We start from the raw sequence: 20,895 nt of genomic DNA on the forward strand, positions 1-20,895 counted from the left end.
TTAACTCTTGTTTTTGATTTTTAAATGCTTTCTGAAAGAGGGCCCAATATTATTTCCAGCCACAGTGCACGTTCATCTTCTCTACTTTAATCTAATCTAATGTCCAGTCAAAATAACCTTCTTACCTTTCATTATATTTTTGTTCAGTTGTTTTAATCATATTTGACTCTTCATGACCCCATTTAAGGTTTTCTTGGCAAAAACATGGGGTGGTTTATTGTTTCCATGTCCAGTTCATTTTACAGGCAAGGAACTGAAGCAAATAGGGTTAAGTGACTTGCCTAAGGTCACAGAGGTACTAAGTGTCTGAGGCCATATCTGAACTCACAAAGATGGTTTTTCATGATTCGCAGCCCAGTGCTCCATCCGCTGCACCACCTATCTTCTTTTCTTTTCTCTTATACAGTATTCCATCTCTCGTCTCTGTGCTTTTGCCCTGCCTATTCAAAAGGCTGAAGTTAAGGACTATTTACCCATCTATGTTTGAATCCCTAGCCCTCGACACAGTGATTGATTTGCTTTAGGACCTTAGCAAATGCTTGCTGATTGATTGATTTGTGGTTAGCCATTCAGCAATGGAAAGACCATTGTACCCCAATGTATGGCCTAAGATTGCCTGAAGTGCTCAACTTCACTTTTTGTGCTTCCTGAATTTTACCAATAAAAAGATAATTTTATTGGTTGTGCTCTTTTTTTTTTCAACACTTAGCTGAGATCAGGTACTGGAAAGAGTATTTTGCTTGAATGTTATAGAGAAAAGGTATATGTGATTTTGGAAGTGGCTACACCACAAAGAAAGTCAGTCCTGAGTTCATAGAATGATAATTTTCAGGGAGTGGAGACTAAATTGAATACTCACTAGACAGCAAGGGAGAAACATGAGTGACCTGGGTGCTTGGTCTCTTATAAAAATCAAGCCAAGAGTGGCAAAAATTAGAGAGAATGTGAAGATTTCTTTAGGTAAGCTCCTACATCTTTATATTCTTTAAATATATTTTAATGTAAATTATATTCTTTTTATTTATATGCTTTATTTTTTAAATATAAATTATATTCTTTAAATATAAAGATATATATATATCTATATATATATATATCTATATATATAGATATATATATATAGATATAGATATAAGGGAGCAACGAGTGGCCTGGGTGCTAAAACTTAGTTAAGACTATAAAGGTGTAGGAGCTTACATAAAGCAATCTTCAAAATCTCTTTAATTTTTCCCTGCTTGGTTTGATTTTCATACCCAAGAACCGGGTTACAATCACAGATGCAAGTTGTCACAATCTCTCTCCATTTGCTGACATAGTTTTTAATATTTCTGGACATTTGAGATGGGTTTTGAAGCAGTTTTATCTAATATTGGGCACAAAGTCACTGATGTATCTATACTTTGATAACAAAAGGTAGAAACTTATACCTCATTCCATTCATTTCTTCAATCCATTGCTTGGCATGAGACTATCTGTTCCCCATTCAGGCACCTTCAGGCTTGTGTAGAGATGGAGTAAGCTTTTGAAAGTGAAGGATATTCATATACTCAACGGATAAAAGTGTAGTCGACAAAAACTTCATTCCCTATTCTTCTGATTTCTGGTCCTGGTAGGATCTCGCTAGATTCTCAGTTACAGTAAGTATACTGAGGAGGGAAGTACTGATGTCTTCTTAGGTATACTTATCACTTTTCTACTTCAACTGTAGTATTTAAAATGTTTTAGGGAATCAAGTTTCTTACTATCTAGTTCCATTCTTTCTTTGTGGTTGATATATTTGCTATGTTCTTACATCATTTTATTTTCCTTTGGAGATTCAAGCCCTCTAAATTTCCTGGGGTCTCTGAGGTTGATAGAAGTGGAGATCTCCTGAGTGTTTCTATAGTTATTTAGTGTTAAGGGTCCTATAGTCCCTGAGCAGCTCAAATCCTAAAACCTGTAGCCAGCTTGTTAGCGTGGCTCTTGGGAAATGAGGGCACTTAAGGACTCTATGATACCTAGATCCTATGACCTATATTGATAACAACATACCCATACCAGTAACAATCTGATCACATTTAAAACTATTTTTTTTAATTCAGAAAAACTTTCATATTCCACAAAGTAATATAAATCAGTATAGTACCCCTTTTCCAAACAACAAAAGATATTCTTCTGTATCTCTCAGAAAAAAGCAGCATACCTCATTACAACCATTATCTTTTCTAATTCTCCGTTTGTTATAAGAAAGGGGGTGTCATTTAACAATCTGGCACAAATATCGTATGTCTGTTTCTAGCACCCACCATAGTGCCTGATATATTCTAAGCATTTATTGAGATGTAAAAAGAAGTTATGAAGATATTCACTTTTCTGAGACAGACAGACAGACAGAGAGAGAGAGAGAGAGAGAGAGAGAGAGAGCGAGAGAGCTTTAGAGATGTCTTAATACTTAAAGTCTCCCCGTCACTATATCATGTCTCTGTGCCAGGTTTCTGATCATTTTCTTGAATTCCTAATTTTGTTCTGTCATTTAGTCCTTTCCGACTCTTCAACACCCCATGAACCAAAATATCCCAGTCTCTTCTATCCTTTACTATCTCTTGAATTCTTTCCATGTTAATATTCATTGTTTCCATGATACTAATTCATTCTCTGCCCTTTCCTTTTCCTTTTGCCTTCAATTTTTCCCAACACCAGGGTCTTTTCCAATGAGGTCTGTCTTCTCATTATGTGGCCAAAGTATTTAAGCTTCAGCTTCACTATTTGACCTTCCAGTGAATAGCCCAAATGAATTTCTTTCAGTATTGACTGACTTGATCTTGCTGTCTAAAGGACTCTCAAAAGTCTTCTTAAGCACCGTAATTTGAAAACATCAGTTCTGTGTTGCTAAGCTTTCCTTATAGTCTAACTAACATAGCCCTACATTGCCACTGGATCACACTGACTTGACTATATGGAGTTTTGTTGGCAAGGTGATGTATTTCCTTTCTAGTGTGTTGTCCCAATTTGCCACAGTTTACCTTCCAAGGACCAAGCGTCTTTTAATTTTGAGCCCAAGAATATAAAATCTGACACTGCTACCATTTCTTCTCCCTCTATTCGCCAAGAAGTGATGGTTCCAGTTCAAATATCTTATATTTTTTTGATGTTAGGCTTCAAGCCAGCTTTTACGATCTCTTTTACTCTCATAAAGAGCCTTCTTAACTTTTCTTCACTTTTAGCCATCAGAGATTTACTCATTTCTTTTCTCTTCATGTTTAGGTCATTTGTACCCAATTCTGCACACAATTTCTCTTAGTACTTCCATTTATCTTCACTTAAATGCTCTTTACCATTCTTGTTCTGATGTTTCTAGGATACCCTCCCATTAGTATAGCACGTAATGAGTAGAGTTTATAATCTTCCCTTACAACTCTTCATTATTTTTTTTTTTTGCTCTCCTGCTACTTTTAGTAGCACTATAGTAGTAGTCTCATTGATAGCATTATTTAAGTCACGGGGTTAAATGACACAAAGATTCAGTGATACTAATGAGGTCATATTTGCTTCTTGAATCATGTCCTCTAAATCATCTTGTTTGTCACCTAAATGTGGAATTCGCATATGGATGTTTTAGCCCATGGATTTTATTTCTGGTCCTTTCTTGGAACCTGTATTGTGACCTTCTGAAAGCCTTTCCAGCTGCTATCCTTCTTTCATTTTAGCTACAAACCATGCCATTTATCTTGGTGCATGTGAATACTTAAACTTTCTATCATCTTTTTATCCGTTAAAGCAATTTTAATGAGCATATATGTTCTTATGAACTTCTATTCCTAGTCAAGAGCCAGCACTTTTTTATTATGCCAACATCCAGAAGTCAAAACTCAATTTTCTTTTATCATCTTCTTAGTATCTTTCATTACCCAAATTATTTTTTCTTTTCTATTTGGGGAAGATATCATCTCTTTCCTTTGTGTTTCATGACAGTGCTTTCTAGGTTCCTTCTGACAATATTATTTTTGTCCACGAGAGGTCTAAAAAATTGGAAGTTATTCTCTTCTTTACAACTGTTGGTAACTTCCTAGTATATCTTCAGTCACCTGTCCCAAGAAGAAACAAAATTCTCTGATGCTGGTAAGAGGACTAGCTGCTTCAGTCCCCTGAGCATAAGTATAACTGCCCCTACTTTTTCTACCTCCTCTAACTCTTACTGAGATTCCTAATACCCTGGAGTAAATGGCATGTTAGTCAATCTAATAGGTATAACCTGCACTTTGTTAAAAACAATTACTAATGATAATAATGGTGTAAGGGTTTGAATTTTACAATATTAAACTATATGCTCAACCAACTCCCTCCCATCATTAACACCTCTACTCCAAGCCTAGGAATTAATTTAAGTAATTTTGTAGCTAAAATTGTCAACAGGATAATTCATGAATTAGCTACATGTTCCTCTCATATGGGTAGCCATTGCTTTAGCTACAAAACTTACTTGTGAAACTTTAGCACTGCCTGCTGTCCAGGTTTGTAAAGCAATGAGGCACACTGCCGAGCTCATATCATTTCTCCTATTCTGAGAAAACCATTGCAAAGCTGCATATGTGTGCATGTTATATCATAATACATGAATTATCTGAATTTAATTAGTGCATATTAGACTTTTAATTGGGTACATCATTTGAAATGCTATATACCTATTTTCTCTTCACCATGGTTCATTTTGATGCTGTGGTGATTTGAAATTTCACATTGTTTTAGGCAATTGGATTGCAACATAATAAAATTTGAATCTGATTTATGTTGCTACGTGATCTTACAAACATGCAAAAACTCTAGAGGAATATTATTTTAAAATCAACTCTGATTTCCCTCAAGTCTAGCACATCAATGATGAATTTTTTGTGTTTTATTTGTAGAAAACAAAATGGCTGTGTTGACCAACTTTACATTATCCATTGTAATGATATTTACAGTTTTTGAGAAATGCTATTGAAAAACAGGAGGAATTTTACCACAAGGAAACACAGATACAAAAACAAATGTTGGCAGAGTTGAACAGTAGAAGACTATTCATTCTTGATATGAAATTCCTTGAAATGTTTGGCTGGACAACTAGACTTTCTTAATCTATCCCATTGATTAATATATGGATGGTTTTCCCTGAAATTTGTTGAGAAACAATATTTAAGAGAGCAAGCATATGCCATGTCATCCAGGTGAAGTCTGTCTTCTCTTCCTGGTTTTCAATTGGGGGATGTATTCTTATAATTTTATATTGATTCAATTTCTGGCTTTGCTTCTTTGGGAGTTTGGAAAGCCCTGAAGATTCTGAGGAACTAATCAATTTCAGAATCACCATGGAAAAGTGGCTTTTTGTTTGCTAATTCAGTAAATAGTGTTATTGTTGTTCAGTCATTTCAGTAGTGTATGATTGTTTTTGACCCCATTTGGGGTTTTCTTGGCAAAGATACTAGAGTGGTTTACCATTTCCTTCTCCACCTCATTTTACAGATGACAAACCTGAGGCAAACAGGGTTAATTGATTTTCCCATGGTCACATTGCTTGTAAGTATCTGAGGCCAGATTTGAATTCAGGAAGATGAGTCTTCCTGACTTCAGGCCAAGCACTCTATCTTCTAGGGTGCCTAGCTTCCTGTACTCCAAATATCTTCTGGATTAGAATATCTAGCAGACCCTAGTAATACCTCTGGGGATTTGTACCACAGTGTTACTACCTCATGTGTAAATACCCTTATAGGTATTTCAAAGGTCCATGCAAGTCCAAAGTCAGCTAGCTTAATTACTCATTTATCATTTATTAACAGATTTTGAGGTTTCAAATGTATGCGAGGAACTCTTCATGAGTAACAAAAGGCAGTATGTTGTAAGATTTAGTACACATAATTTTTAACAAATGAAGAATCCATGTGCTCCCTAGGAGAGATAGAATCCAATTATTTCTTGAGATACATGGAAAGGAATAAAAAAAGAAGTATGGTCTCACATCTCACATCTTGGAAGCTGGCAATGTTAAGGTGAAGTTCCTTCAAGAGCAAAATTTCTTGAATTGCATGACTTAGAATATCTTTCTCCTCCCTCTGTAACCTGATTTTATTCATGACTACCATCTGATCTTTAGTTTATGCAGACCCTTGTATACAGCACCATAGGTACCTTTCCCTGTTTTCTCTATTTTTGTGTAATCCTCTATAGCCATTCAATGTGCTGGAGACTCTGAGTCCAAGGCCAAATGGGCACAGATGGCAGCAGAGGCAGTGGTGGCAGTAGCAGGGAGAACAGGAGAGTCTCTTCTACTTCAGTTCCAGGGACTCCACGTGAGATCATCACATTTGTAATCCATGCCTTGTTCAGTTATTCTCTAATTGTTAGGCACCACCTCAGATGCATTTCTACACTAATTTTCTCTCTCTCTCTCTCTCTCTCTCTCTCATCTGTCTCTCTGTCATCTGTCTCTCTCCTTGTCTCTGTCTCTTCTCCCTCTGCCTCCTCCTGCTCTGCTCTCTCCTTCTCCTCTCCTCCTTTTCCCTCTCATGTTGAAGTGCCAGCTGTTCTCCACATCCATTTGCTTATTTGTTTACATGTCTATGTACCTTGAGCATAATTTTACTTAAGCTTTGTTGTTATTTCCATCCTGTTCATCCTCCTTTTCTTCCCTGTTCTTTCCATCCTCTTTTAAGATGATCAGATGTAAAAGAAATACTCTGGTCTTTCTGTCTCATTAGAGTCCCTCTTTGACCACTGGTTCAGATAATAGGGGTCAGTGGGGATATATTTGTCATCTCCCCATTTTAGAGGATAGGTCGTTGGTTAGTTGTTGTCTTTTGTTCTCAAAGAGTACCAAAATGACATCACTATGCTTGAGTTAAGATTCAGTGTGTCCAACTGTGGCTGATCAGGCTGATACCAGCTCAGAATACTCTACGACAGGTTGGACACCAGTAGTCCATGTGAACATTTGGTGCGGATGCTCCAAGCTTGTGCATCCTGCATTTCCTTTGTACTGTTTCAATTCTGCTTTGCTCATAGAGCACAGCACCTTCTCTGATGTGGGAATCCCATACTGAGCAGTTCTGTGCCAATGTCTCACACACACCCAATCAATTCCAAAGTTCTTGAGAAAGACCTTGAGAGTGTCCTTATATTGCTTCTTCTGACCACCATGTGAATGCTTGCCCTGTGTGAGTTCTCCATAAAATAGTCTTTTTGGCAAGCATATGTTTTGCATTCAAAAAATATTGCCAGTCCATCAGAGTTGCTCTCTCTGAAGCAGAATTTGAATACTTGGCAGTTTAGTTTGAGTAAGGACCTCAGTGTCTGGTACCTTATCCTGGCAGGTGATCTTCAGAATATTCCTAAGATAATTCAAATGAAGTGATTCAGTTTCCTGGCATGGCATCGGTAGGCTGTCCAGATTTCACAGGCATACAACAATGAGGTCAGCACCATGGCTCTGTAGACCTTCAGTTTGGTAGTCAGTCTAATACCTCTTTTCTCCCATGTTTTCCTTTGGAGCCTCCTAAACACTGAACTAGCTCTGGCAATGCGTGTATCAAATTCATTATCAACGTGTGCACCCCTGGAAAGTGCACTACCAAGGTAAGTTAACTTATCCACAGGATTCAAAACTCCATTTGCTGTAACTTATGGTTCTACATATGGATGGTGTGTGGTGGCTGATGGAGCACCTGTGTCTTCTTGGTGTTAATTGTCAAGCCAAACGTAGCACAAGCAGCACAGAATTGATCCATGCTTGATTGCATCTCAGCTTCCAAGGCTGCATTGAATGCATAATCATCTGAAAACAGAAAATCATGCACCAATACTCCCTCCACTTTGGTCTTGGCTTGTATCCTCTTGAAATTGAAGAATTTACCATTAGTGAGGTAGCTGACCTTGATGCCATATTCATTCTCACTGAAAGCATTTAACAACATGGCTGGAAACATCATGCTAAAAAGCTTTGGAGCAAGCACACAGCCCTGTTTCACTCCATTGGTGACTGGAAAGGCATGAGTGCATTGTCCATTATCCAGAATCTGGGCAAACATGCTGTCATGAAATTAATGTACAATGCTGATGAGCTTCTCTAGGCATATAAAATAAATCCACATAAACACTTGGCATTCCTATATATTACTAACAAAGCCCAACAGTGAGAGATAGAAAGAGAAATTTCATTTAAAGTTATTGTAGACACTATAAAATATTGGGGAGTCTACCTGCCAAGACAAACCCAGGGCCTATGTGAACACAATTACAAAACACTTTTCACACAAATAAAGTCAGATCTAAATAAATGGAAAACATCAGTTGCTTGTGGTTAGGCTGAGCTAACATAATAAAAAAGACAATTTTCCCTAAATTAATTTACTTGTTCAGTACCATACCAATCAAACTAGCAAAAATTACTTTACAGAGCTGGATAAAATAACGACAATTGATCTGGAAGAACAAAAGGTCCAGAATATCAAGGGAATTAATGAAAAGAAAGGCTAGGGAAGGTAGCCTAGCCATACCAGATATTAAACAGTATTATAAAGCAGAAGTCATCAAAAGTACTTACTATTGACTAAGTGGTGGATCAACAGAATAGGTTTGGTAGACAAGATGCAGTAGTCAATGAATATAGCAATCTACTCTTTGATAAACCCAAAGAATCCAGCTTCTGGGTTAAGAATTCACTATTTTACAAAAACTGCTGGGAAAATTGGAAAATAGTATGGCAGAAACTGGGCATAGACCCATATCTTACACTATATACCAAAATATAGTCAAAATGAGCACATGACTTAGGAATAAAGGCTGATATTATAAGCAATTTGGGATAGCAAAGAATAGTTTATCTGTCATATTTATGGGAAAGGGAAGAATTCATGACCCAACAAGAGATAGAGAGCACTATAAAGTGCAAAATGGATAATTTTGATTATGGTAAACTGAGAAGATTTTGTATAAACAAAGTTAATGCAACAAAGATTAGGAGGGAAGCAGAAAATTGGGAGAAAATCTTTATAACTAATGTCTCTGAGAAAGGCCTCATATCCAAAATATACAGGGAATAGAGTGAATTTTACAGGAATACAAGTCATTCTCCAATTGATAAGTGGTCAAAGTATATGAGCAGGCAGTTTTCACAGGAAGAAATTAAAGATATCTATAGGTATATGAAAAAATGCTCTAAATCACTATTGACTAGAGAAATGCAAATCAAAACAACTCTTAGGTACCACATATCTCCCGTCAGATTGGCTAACATGACAAAACAGGAAACTGGTAAATGTAGGAGAGGATGTGGGAAAATTGGAACATTAATACATTGTTGGTGGAGTTGTGAGCTGATCCAGCCATTTTGGAGAGCAATTTGGAACTATGCCCAAAGGGCTATAAAAATGTGCATACCCTTTGACCCAGCAATACCACTCCTAGGGATATATCCCAAAGGGATCACACAAATGGGAAAGGGACCTGTATGTACAAAAATATTTATAGCTGCTCTTGTTGTGGTGGCAAAGAATTGGAAATCAAGGGAATGCCCATCAATTGGGGAATGGCTGAGCAAGTTGTGGTATATGAATACAATGGAATACTATTGTGCTATAAGAAATGGGGAAGATATGGACTTCATAATAACCTGGAAAGACCTACATGATCTGATGCTGAGTGAGAAGAGCAGAACAAGGAGAACATTATACACAACCCCAGACATTGATTCTGTGATGACTGACTTTGATAGACTTGGCTCTCCTCAGCAATACAAGGCTCAAAGACAGCTCCAAAGGACTCATGATGGAAAAAGCTATCTATATTCACAGAAAGAACTGTGGAGTCTGAATGCAGGTTGAGGCAAACTATTTGCTCTCTTTTATTTTCCTTTTTTTTGGTTTTGTTTCTTCTCTCCCATGATTCATTCCATTTGTCATAATTCTTCTTCGCAACCTGACTATTGTGTAAATAAGTTTAATGTGAAGGTTTATGTAGAATCTATATAGGACTGCATGCCATCTCGGGGAGGGAAGGGGGAAGGAAAGGGAAGGGAAGAAAATTTGAAACTGAAGAACGTGTAAAACTAAGTGTCGTAAACTAAAAATAAAAAATCTGATTAAAAAAAGAAAAGAAAACAATCTACATAGAGGATAAACAGGAAATAACAGAAGGAAGGCATTGGAATAAAGATGGATTGAGGAAGACTTGCAGTAAAAGATGGGATTTCATTTGGGACTTAAAGGAAGGCTGTGAGAGCCTGAGACAGCATTTGACTCTATCCCAGTGACCTATCCACAATGCCATTGGTATATATCTGTCTGTCTATCTATCTATCTATCTATCTATCTATCTATCTATCTATCTATCTGTCTATCTGTCTGTCTGTCTGTCTTTCTGTCTTTCTATCTATCTATCTATCTATCTATCTAAAATGGTGATACAACCCTCACTTAGGGTGGGAAATGCTTTTCACCTAGTTTCTGACTCTTGACTCAAATGGACTAAGATTTGAACTGGGGACATTGGACCAGGTTTCTTTTCCTTTGGTTTGCTGTCCTCATTTCATAGTAAAACTCTAGAGAAATTGCTCATGTATAATTTAGATGTAACTTCCAAAATGTGACTAACAGGATGCCTTCTAGAAAAGGTATTGATTGAATGATATAGATATCAGGTATAGTATGCTCATTTATTTTCTTTACCACAGAAGATGCTTAAGACAGAGAGGAGCTCAAACATGCTTACAAAGAAAAATATAATCCCTCCCATAAACATCTCAGATAAATTACAATCATTATACTCTTTTTACAAAGGAAAAGTCCCTTTGTGTAATTGTTGAACAGACATTTCATGTTTACATTGGATGTTAGCAACTCTTGAGGTCAACATCATTAAGCCACTCATGACATGACTTAGGCTTTCTTGACTTAAGAAAGAACCTAGTGGTCATCTTTTTTCAGGAGCTCTCCTCCTTTTAGTTGGCTGGTACTCAAGGTTATCCCCTAGGCAGAAAGCATCCTTTGCTCAGGCTTGCTAGTTAATATTTTGTGCTCATGATAAAAAAGAGCAAGACAGAAGAAAACTGGTGGGGATTCATTCTCCTATGCAAGTGCATGGTTTTGCTGTCATGTGCTGGCATAGGAGAGCATGAATTTCCACCAGCTTTCTTCTAGGTATGGCATGGGGAGGAAAAAGATATCTCCATTAGCTCCTCAACTTTGCAGGAAGTTCAAGGGAAATTAAAATCTGCCAAAGTTTTCCAAAAGGGAAGGGCCTATAAGGGAGGTGGAGGCTTTTTGCTTACTGCTCTTAAAAACCACAGAGAGGGTGGCTCCTCCTGTCTTTGTATCTAGTCATATTGAACACAACTTCCTAGCCACAAGGACAAGATGATCAAGAAGGATTTATTGTTTGATTTCAGGAACATTCATGTTTCAGCAAGTAGCCCTCATTATCTAGAAACGTATTTAAAAGTGTGTGTGTGTGTGTGTGTGTGTCTGTGTGTCTGTGTCTATGCATATACTACTTGTTGTAGATGTTTGAAATAGAAATCTGGTTCAGATAGAGACCGGATCAAAAGGGGTCTGACATCCTTAAGTGTCTCTGGCTTTCTAATTGTTTTAACTGTTGAAATACAATCAGTAGTTTGCTACCTTATGAAAATAATATTGTTTCACATGATATAATTTATTTGCAGATCCATACATTAAGTTTACTTTTGAGGTGGAGTTGTGAAGCAAATAGGGAGCTGGTTTTGATATCAAGAAGACATTGTTTCAAGTCCTATTTTTAACAGATACTAATTATGTGATCCTAGGCAAGTCACTTAAGCCCTCACCTCCCAAATTAATTTTCTGAGACTACATTGGTAGAGATTCCTAACTGGGCATTACCTCCAATCTGGGCCAAAGAAGCAAAAGCCCATCTAGAGATTTTTATCTAACACTTGTCTTCATGATATGATTTACTGGGGAAAAATTGACTTTGAAACAGAAAGCATGTTCTCTAGTCATTACTCTTATTGTGTGTGCTTGAATAAGGCACTTAGCCTTTGGGAGATCCACTTTCCTTAATAGGAAAATAGCATTTTTTATGGTTAGTATAGGGATAAAATGTTAATTTGTTGAAGCCCTTCCAAAAATACAAAGGCCTATAGAAATGTACAATTTTGTTATAATTTTGGTTACTTATGTGAATGTATGTATACTTTGAAAATAATTTATTAACAATCTATAGGTCATATAAGAGGCAACATTTTATAATTAGTCACCTTGACACAGACAAATAAAGAATTCAATTCACTAAGCATATAACAGGAACTATTGACCTTTCTTCATTTCCTTTTTCTTCCTTCCTTTTTTTCCTTTCTTTATTCCCAAAACATGTGTATGTATAGAATGTGGATAAAACACCTTGACATATATGTGCCAAAACAAACCCAGGAACTACATAAACAAAATTATAAAAAAAAACTTTTTTGCAAATAAAATAAGATTTAAATAATTAGAAAAAAATGTTAATTGTTCATGGTTAGGCAGGGCCAATATAATAAAAATAAAAATTTTATCGGAACTAATTTATATATTCAATCCCATCCCAAATAAATTACCAAAAATATTTTACTGAATTAGAGAAAAATGACAAAATTCATTCGGAAGAACAAAAAATCAAGAACATCAAAGGAAATAATAAAAAATGCAAAGAAAGTGGGTTTAGTAGTATCAGCTCTTAAACTACACTATAAGGCAATTATTGTGAAAACTATTTGGTGTTCACTAAAACATTGAAAGGCAGATCAGTGGAACAGAGTAGACAAATGATGTACAGTAGCAAATGAATACAGTAACCTTGTATTTGACAAGTTTAAACACATGTTTTTAGGAAAAATTCATTATTTGCTAAAAAATTGTTGGACAAACTGGAAAGCAGTATGGCAGAAACCAGGCACCAGTATCTTATACCACTTATCAAGATAAGGTCAAAATGGATACATGACATAGATATAGAGATGTTACAGGAACATTTGAAGAATATGGAACATATTACTCATCAGACTTATGGATAGATGAATGATTTTTGAATAAACAAGAAACAGAGAGCAAAGTAAGATGAAAAGTAGATGATGTTGATTGCATTAAATTAAAATTTGTACAAATAAACCAAATGTCATCAGATCAGAAGGAAAGCAGAGAATTGGGACAAAAATTTTTATAGACAGTTTCTTAGGTAAAGGTCTCATATCTCAAATATATGAGGAACTTTATAAGAATATGAGTCACTCCCGAACTGATAAGTAGTTAAAGTATATCAACAGGCAGTTTTCCAATGAAGAAATCAAAACAATTTATAGTCATATAAAAAATCTCTAAATCATTACTGATTAAAGAAATGCAAATTAAAACTACCTTGAGACATTTTAACCCTATCAGAAAGGCTAAAGTGATTGAAGGGAAAAATGACAAATGTTGGAGAGGATGTCAAAAAATTGGGACACTAATTCACTGCTGGTGGAACTGTGAACTGATTCAACCATGTTGTAGAGTAAATTGGAATTATGCCTAAAGAGTTATTAAACTACCTATACCCCTTGACCCAGTAATACCACTACTAGGTTTGTTTCCAAAGATGATTAAGGAAAAAGGAAAAGAAGCTCTATGTTCTAAAATATTTATGGCAACTCTCTTTGTGGTGGGCAAGAACTGGAAATTGCAGGGATGCTCTGTCAGTTTGGGAATGGTTAAAGAAGTTGTGGCATATGATCATGATGCAATACTACTGTGCCATAAAAATGATTTAAGAAATATGTGAAATAATGAAGAGCAAAATGAGCAGAATCAAGTGAATAGTGTGCAGAGTAACAGCAATAGCATTTTAACAACAACTTTGAATGAATAACTAATTTTGGCTATTATAAATATTGAAATTAACCACAAAGGACCTATAAAGGAAGCCACTACCTGCATTCAAAGAAAGAACTGATGAATAGAGGTATGTATAGAATACTTTTACACAGATACACAGACATATTTGTGTCTAATAGTCATGTTCAGGGTGGGGGAGGCAAGAAAAATAGGAAGGAAAAAGAAATTTACATGATAACAATATATTTAAAAGGAATAGCAAGTTGTACATAATAGATTTGCAGTTTCATATGCAATCATCTCTTTTTTTTACTCTACTATGTTATGGAAATGCTTGTTTTATTTCACCAATTAAAAGTAAAGTAAATAAAAATAATAGTAAAACAGTGTGCATATTATCATGGAAAAGCCTTTGGGGTAAACCCCTTTGAAGAATGTTTTCAGGCTACGAGCTTCTTTAGGGAAGTCTTCACATCCTTGTTCCTCAGGCAATAGATGATAGGGTTCAGGGTTGGAGGCACCACTATATAGAACACAGACAACAATAGATCCAGAACCGAGTCAGAGTCCAAAGGTGGGCTTAGATAAGACATGGCTGCAGTTGTAATAAACAGCATGAGCACAAAGAGGTGGGGTAGGCAAGTGGAAAAGGCTTTTGACCGACCCTCTGCAGTTGGAATCTTCAGCACAGTTGAAAAAATAGGACCATAAGAGATAGTAATGGAAATGCAGCAGAGAATCCCTAAACTGAACCCAATAGCTGTAGTGACATCAAGTGCAATATGTGTATCAGAGCAAGAGATTCTGAGTAAGGATGGGACATCACAGAAGAACTGATGTATCTCATTAGAGCTACAGAAAGGCAAAATGAATGTACTAACTGTGTATAGGACCCCAAACAAACCTCCAGTGAGCCAGGAAGCAGCTGCCATCTTTACACAAGCCCCTTTGTTCATGATGACTTCATAGTTTAGGGGCTGGCAGATGGCCGCGTAACGGTCATAGGACATCACTGTTAGGAGAAAAAGCTCTGATGATGCAAAGAAAATAACTAAAAAAAGCTGTAATATACACTCCAACAGAGAGATGTAATGGCTGTGGCTGAGGGAATTTGCAATGGATTTAGGGACTGTGGTAGAAATTAGGCAAAAATCTAAAAAGGACAAGTTCTTCAGGAAAAAGTACATGGGGGAGTGAAGATGCTCATCAAGAGAGATGAGGGTGAAGATGAGCAGGTTCCCCATCAGAGCCATTAGGTAGATTAGCAAGAAGAACATGGCATGTAAGACCTGAAGCTCCCAAATATTGGAAAAGCCCATGAGGAGAAATTCTGTCACCATGGTGAGATTGGCCATCCTCTTGGAGTTCTCTTGACTGTCTGCACAAAGAAAAGAAGCAGCTATCAAATGATGAGAACACTCAGTGTCCTGAGTATCATGACATCTTGGTTCAGACCTACACTATGATCTTACGTAAATCAGAGTCCCTTTGTCCACTTTAGTTTGGTAATTTGCTAAATGAGTAGATGAAACTATATAAATACCTTAACCTTAGGTACATTAATTTAGATTAAAAAAACAAATTTTAGTAACTATTGAAATAAAAATAAACTACTTGAACAGAGATGGTTTCTTTTGGAATCTGTTAATTTTATTTCATGCTTTTAAAGATTTTATTCTGAACATGGGTTCATTGGCTTTACCAGAAGGGGCCCAAGACACAAAACGGGTTAAGAACTTCTTAAGTAACTAATTTTAAGGGCTCCTCTACATTCCCAAGGATCTATGCTTCTAGGGATACTATCTTTACCTTTAAAAATATGACAATAGTAGTAATACTTCTCTAAATTGTATGATTTTTAAGGATTAGAACAACTTTTTATTACAAGTACCTTTTGAGTTAGATTTTTCAAATAGTATCATTGCCAATTTGAACATAAGATACTTAACACTCAGAGAAGTTTTGTGACTTTCTAGTAGTTATACAAGATATGTCAGAACTTGAGTGCTAACATGGGCTTCTGATTCCAAGGATGAATTGAAAGCTCCTCCAGTTTCCTGCACTGAGGCAAACCTGGACTTTTCACAAACAAATGGCTTTCTTCTCATTTTCTCAAGAATAATAGTGATGAAGATTTTCTAACAATTATAGATGATGTCCACAGCCCAGGATGGCTAACCCAACCAAGACGCTGTCATATAGACAGCCTCATTACCCCAAAGAAAAGCAGTGGATTTGACACCAACCTGGGCCATTTAATTTTATGCTTCCCCTTAGAACCTCTCAGGGTTGTTGTGTTATTGCCCACCCCTGCCAATAATGGTATAATAATGTTAAAGCTCTTAGCATAGTGTCTGGCATGCAGTAAGTAGCTATATAAATGTTAGCTATTATTGTATACAGACACACACATGTATGCATCTCTTTCTCTCCTTTTATGCTGTAATCAGATCTGATAATCCTCAACATGCTATCTTCCCATATATCCCTTCCCTTTCTCAGATTAAGTCCTAGAAAAATTCTGTCTACACTTTGGACTTCACCACTTGTATGCTAACATTTTCTAAACCCTCTGTCATCTGCTTTATGACCTCATTAGTCACCTGAAACTATGCTTTCCTAAGTCAATGATAATTTATCAATTGATAGATCTGATGGTAGCTCCTTAGTACTCATTCTATTTACCTCTGTGCAGTATTTGAAACTAACATTTTCTTCTCCTAGTCTTTCTTCTCTGGGTTTTCCTGACTATGCCCTCTCTTGGTTCTCTTTCTACTTGTGACACATTTGTATTTTTTCTTGCTAGGTGATCTTCTCAATACATTTTCTAATTGTGGGTTGATGCCAAGGTTTTATTTGAGTCTCTCTTTTATGCTCTCTCTATCCTTTCTCTTTGTGATCTTATCAGTTAACGTGAGTTTATTAATCTTCTCTATGATGACCAGTAATGATGGTCCAACATCTATATATAACCAACATCAATATTTCTGACTTAGTTTCTTTCGTGAGCACCAGTGCTGAATCATCAACTGCCTTTTTGATACTTGAAAGTAGATGTCCTATGGATAGCTCAAATTCAACACGTCCATAAAGAAATTATTTTCTGTACTACCTTCCCCTTTCCCGTCCCCTATCCCAAAAGAGCCCTCTGCTTCTATTAAGTATACTTCTATCAAGATGGCATTCATTCTTTATACCACTCAAACTTGGAACTTTACTGATATTCTTGTTACCTCACTCTCACCTACATAGACATCCAATAAGTTTCCACATCTTGTGCTTTTTATCTACACATCTCTATCTATCATCCACATTGTCTCTGTTTCTTCTATTTAGTCAGCTACCATCCTAGTTAGTCTCTGATTACCTATCACTAGTCTCTTTCAATAACCACTTAATTGGGGTCCCAACTTCATTTCTGTCCCCATTACGACATATTCTTCACACAGATTCCAAACTGGCTTTTCTAAAGCCAAATCTGAGCATGGCACTACCCTGCTCACTAAATCTCAGTAGTTCCCTAATACTTCCAGGATCAAATATAAACCACTCTGTTTGGCAATATTTGGTGAATCAGGACTCAATTTTCTTGTCAACCATATTGTGCACCACTCTTCTCTAGGCCCCCACAGTCCACCCCCAAATACCTTCTTGGTGCTCCTTTTACATGGCATATCAGCTCTGTGACTTCGCACTGCCTGGCATGCATTTTTCCCTTAGTTTGATGGCCTGGAATTCCCAATTCTTCAAGTCTCATTTAAAGTCCATCATTCAGAACTTATTATTACCTTATTAGCATGATCCCTGCGGAGTTTTGTGAAACTTTAGGATTTAATCATCCTAGACCTTTGACTCATTTTGATAAAAACATAAATATCCTAGTATCCATTAGATTAAATTTAAAATTCATTTTTCTTCCACTCCAAAGCCCCCCAAATTCATGTTTTATAGAGAATTATGAAGTAATTGCCCACCCCTGCCAAAAAAAAATTAATCCCTGCAACAAAATGCATAGCTCTTTAAGCTCTTTCCCAATTTAAGCAACTCCACACCTTTTCCCCTGAAATCCCCTTGAGGCTATTTGATCTTCATTTTTCTATATTTACATGTATATATCCTGCCTCACTAAAATAGTCTATAAGGTCTTTGAAGACAAGGATCATTTTGATATTTGTCTTTCTATCCCTAGAACAATGATAGGCCTAAAATAAGAACTTGACAAATACTTGTTAATTGATTAGAGTCAGCCTTTAAGTGATTTTTCATTCAAAGGCTTTAAGGGGAATTGGAAAGTTATAGTGCCCCATCATATAATTCCAAACTTCCTGAAATGATTAATTTTATTGTTTTGTACCACCTGAAATTTTACTATCTCTTTAAAGATAGCTAAGTGGGATTGCGCTTCTTTATATTTTATTTTTTGCACTTGGTTGAGATAAGATTCTAGAATGAATGTTTTGAAGGAATTGAGAAAGGCTGTGTAATTGTGAAACTGGAGACAGCATGAATAAAGTTAGTCCCAAGTGGGTAGGGTGGGAATTGGGGGGAGGGGACCCAACTCTGAAGTATGACCAGGTAGCAAGGGAGCAGCATAAGGGATTTGTACTGTTAAAGGGGAGAAAAGAGAAAGTTCAAAAATTTAGAAGAGAGTAAGTTGGAAATAGGGAGATCTCTAAAGCAATCCTCTTCACTTTCTCTCCAATTTCTCTTACATTTTGCCCTTATTTTCATACCTGAGACCTTGTTTACAGTCACAATATAAGTTGTCAGAAATACTCTCTACATTTACACATATGATCTTTCATATTTCTGGTCATTTCAGATCAATGGCAGACTATTTATAATCTTAGCCATAAAGATACTGATGCATATATATTTTCACAAGAGAAAATGGAATTTCATACCTTATAATCCATTTATTTCTTCAATTCATTGCTTAAGGGTCAGACCATAAGATCTCCATACATTATCCAATATTCTTATGTGGAGGTGGAGTGATTTTTCAAAAATGGAGGAAATTCATATACCCAATTGTTACATGAAGAGGTAACAAAAAATTCTGCTGACCCTTCTAATTCCTTGTCCCAGTATGACTTCACCATTTCCTAGACTCACTGCAAGTATATTGGGGTACAAAGCCTTAGTGTCTTCTTAGGTATGATTAATACTTTTTTTACTTTGGTTGTAGTATTTAAAGTATCTGTGAACACTCAAGTTTCTTAGAACCCTAATCACTTCTTCTGATGTTGAAATACTTGCCATATGATTGCATCATTTTATTTTCCTTTAGGAATACAAGACCTCTACCTTTCGAAAATCCTCTGAGGATGATAGAACTGGAGTTCTCTAGAGTGTTACTACAGCCATTCTGTGTCATGGGTCCTAAGTCCCTGAATAGCTCAAGCTCCAGAACCTATTGCCAACTTACTAGTATGACTCCTGGGGAGATTGTGGATAATTTAGGAATCAATATCCCTTCCCTTTCTCAGATTAACTCCTAGATCCTATAACTCATTTTCATAAAAAAACATAAATATCCCAGTGGCCATTGGATTAAATTAAAATTCATTTTATTCCCTGCCAAATTCTCCAAATTCATGTTCCATAGAAAATTATTAAGTAATTGGCCACTCCTGTAGATACAAATAATCCCAGGAACAAAGTGCATACTTTGTAAGTGTTAGGAAAATTTGCACAGAAAAATGATTGTTATGGATACCATGCATAATTGTTATTGCTTATACTTATCCATTTGTCAAAAGAAAGAGATAGTTTTTATACTTTGATTAGTTGACACATTTGTTGTCTTTGTATTCCCAGTGCCTGGCACATGATAGGCATATATTGCCTTATAGAAATGAGTTATGATGTTGTCCATTTCATTTCTTTTGACAGAGATAGAAAACTCTTACAGATGCTTTACTAAGTGAAGTCCCCTCATGAATACCATATGAAGCATCTGTATCAATTTTTTTAGTCAATTCCCTAAATTCCTTATTACTTTTATCTTTTTGTTGAATTATTCATAGTACATTTTTCACACAAAATGCTTTCTCCATTTGTCTTTCCTTAGATGCTCTAAACCATACTTCTTTTGGGGTCCTTGATTTTCTCACATTAACATAACTATCCCTCCATGTGCCAATCCTTTTATTTCTCTGATTTTTTTAAAATAAAATTCTTTGAATAATGTAGTTGTTTATTCATATTCTAGTATTGGATTTGTGTCATAAAATTTCAATTATTAATATGAGATGAAATTTTCCACTTTGAAATAAGAACTATTTTTTATTCTTCCTGGTTGTTGCCTAATTTTGGAGCATTTGTATGTAGACATTTTAGTCCGTTCATTTCTTTTTCTTTTTTTCTCTTGGAATTTGTATTGTGGCCTTAACTACTATCTTTCTTCAGTCATTTTAATTATACTTTATGACATCTAACTCAGTAGATATACATGTAAAATTCTTTCCTTCCATTGTCTCTTTTAGATTAGTTTTTCTTTCAGCTACTACCTGGATCAATGGCACAAGTATGAAGGGTTGAACTCTATCTGGAACTATTCATATAGTTTTACTTCTCTCTCAACTTGAAGGATTTTTTTCACTTTCTGAGAGGAGTTCCAGCATAAGAGTAGTAGGAGTACCATGAATGAATGAATCAATGGGTGAAACAAAAAGCAGTTATTCAGTCCTTATTGTGTGCCAGACACTATCCTGAATGCTCAGAATTTAGATGCAAAAAATGATAGATTCTCTGTTCTTAAAGAAACTTATATTCTAATGAGGAAGATAATACATAGAGTGGAGTAGTGGCTAAGAGAAATAGTTTTGCTTTGAGTGGTCCTAGGGATGGGAGTTGCTTCATTGAGCAATCAGTTGACATTAATGGCAGTAGGGCTGATGGTAACAATGTGGCTGAACTGGATGTTTAAGATAAATTAGATTTATAGAGATTATGTCAGTTTGAATGTGTTTTCACATATATTATCACATGTATTCTCTTATGACTGCCAGAGTACCAGTCCTGATGCTGTAGTAGGCTGGTGCAGAGATCCAAATTTCTT

The 20,895-nt window shown here is 36.0% G+C and overlaps 1 protein-coding gene and 1 pseudogene across 1 annotated transcript; both read right to left on the bottom strand.

Moving 5' to 3' along the window:
- Positions 1-5,033: 5,033 nt before the first annotated feature.
- LOC118857766 lies at positions 5,034-6,184 on the bottom strand (annotated as a pseudogene).
- Positions 6,185-14,272: 8,088 nt separating this feature from the next.
- Positions 14,273-15,187, bottom strand: LOC118855877 (olfactory receptor 14A2-like). The gene has a single exon (XM_036765911.1). It carries the CDS (start codon positions 15,185-15,187, stop codon positions 14,273-14,275), a length of 915 nt encoding a protein of 304 aa, XP_036621806.1.
- Between the last annotated feature and the right edge of the window lie 5,708 nt (positions 15,188-20,895).

The sequence above is a fragment of the Trichosurus vulpecula genome, chromosome 7 (assembly GCF_011100635.1).
Source record: "Trichosurus vulpecula isolate mTriVul1 chromosome 7, mTriVul1.pri, whole genome shotgun sequence".
Lineage (NCBI taxonomy): Eukaryota > Metazoa > Chordata > Mammalia > Diprotodontia > Phalangeridae > Trichosurus > Trichosurus vulpecula.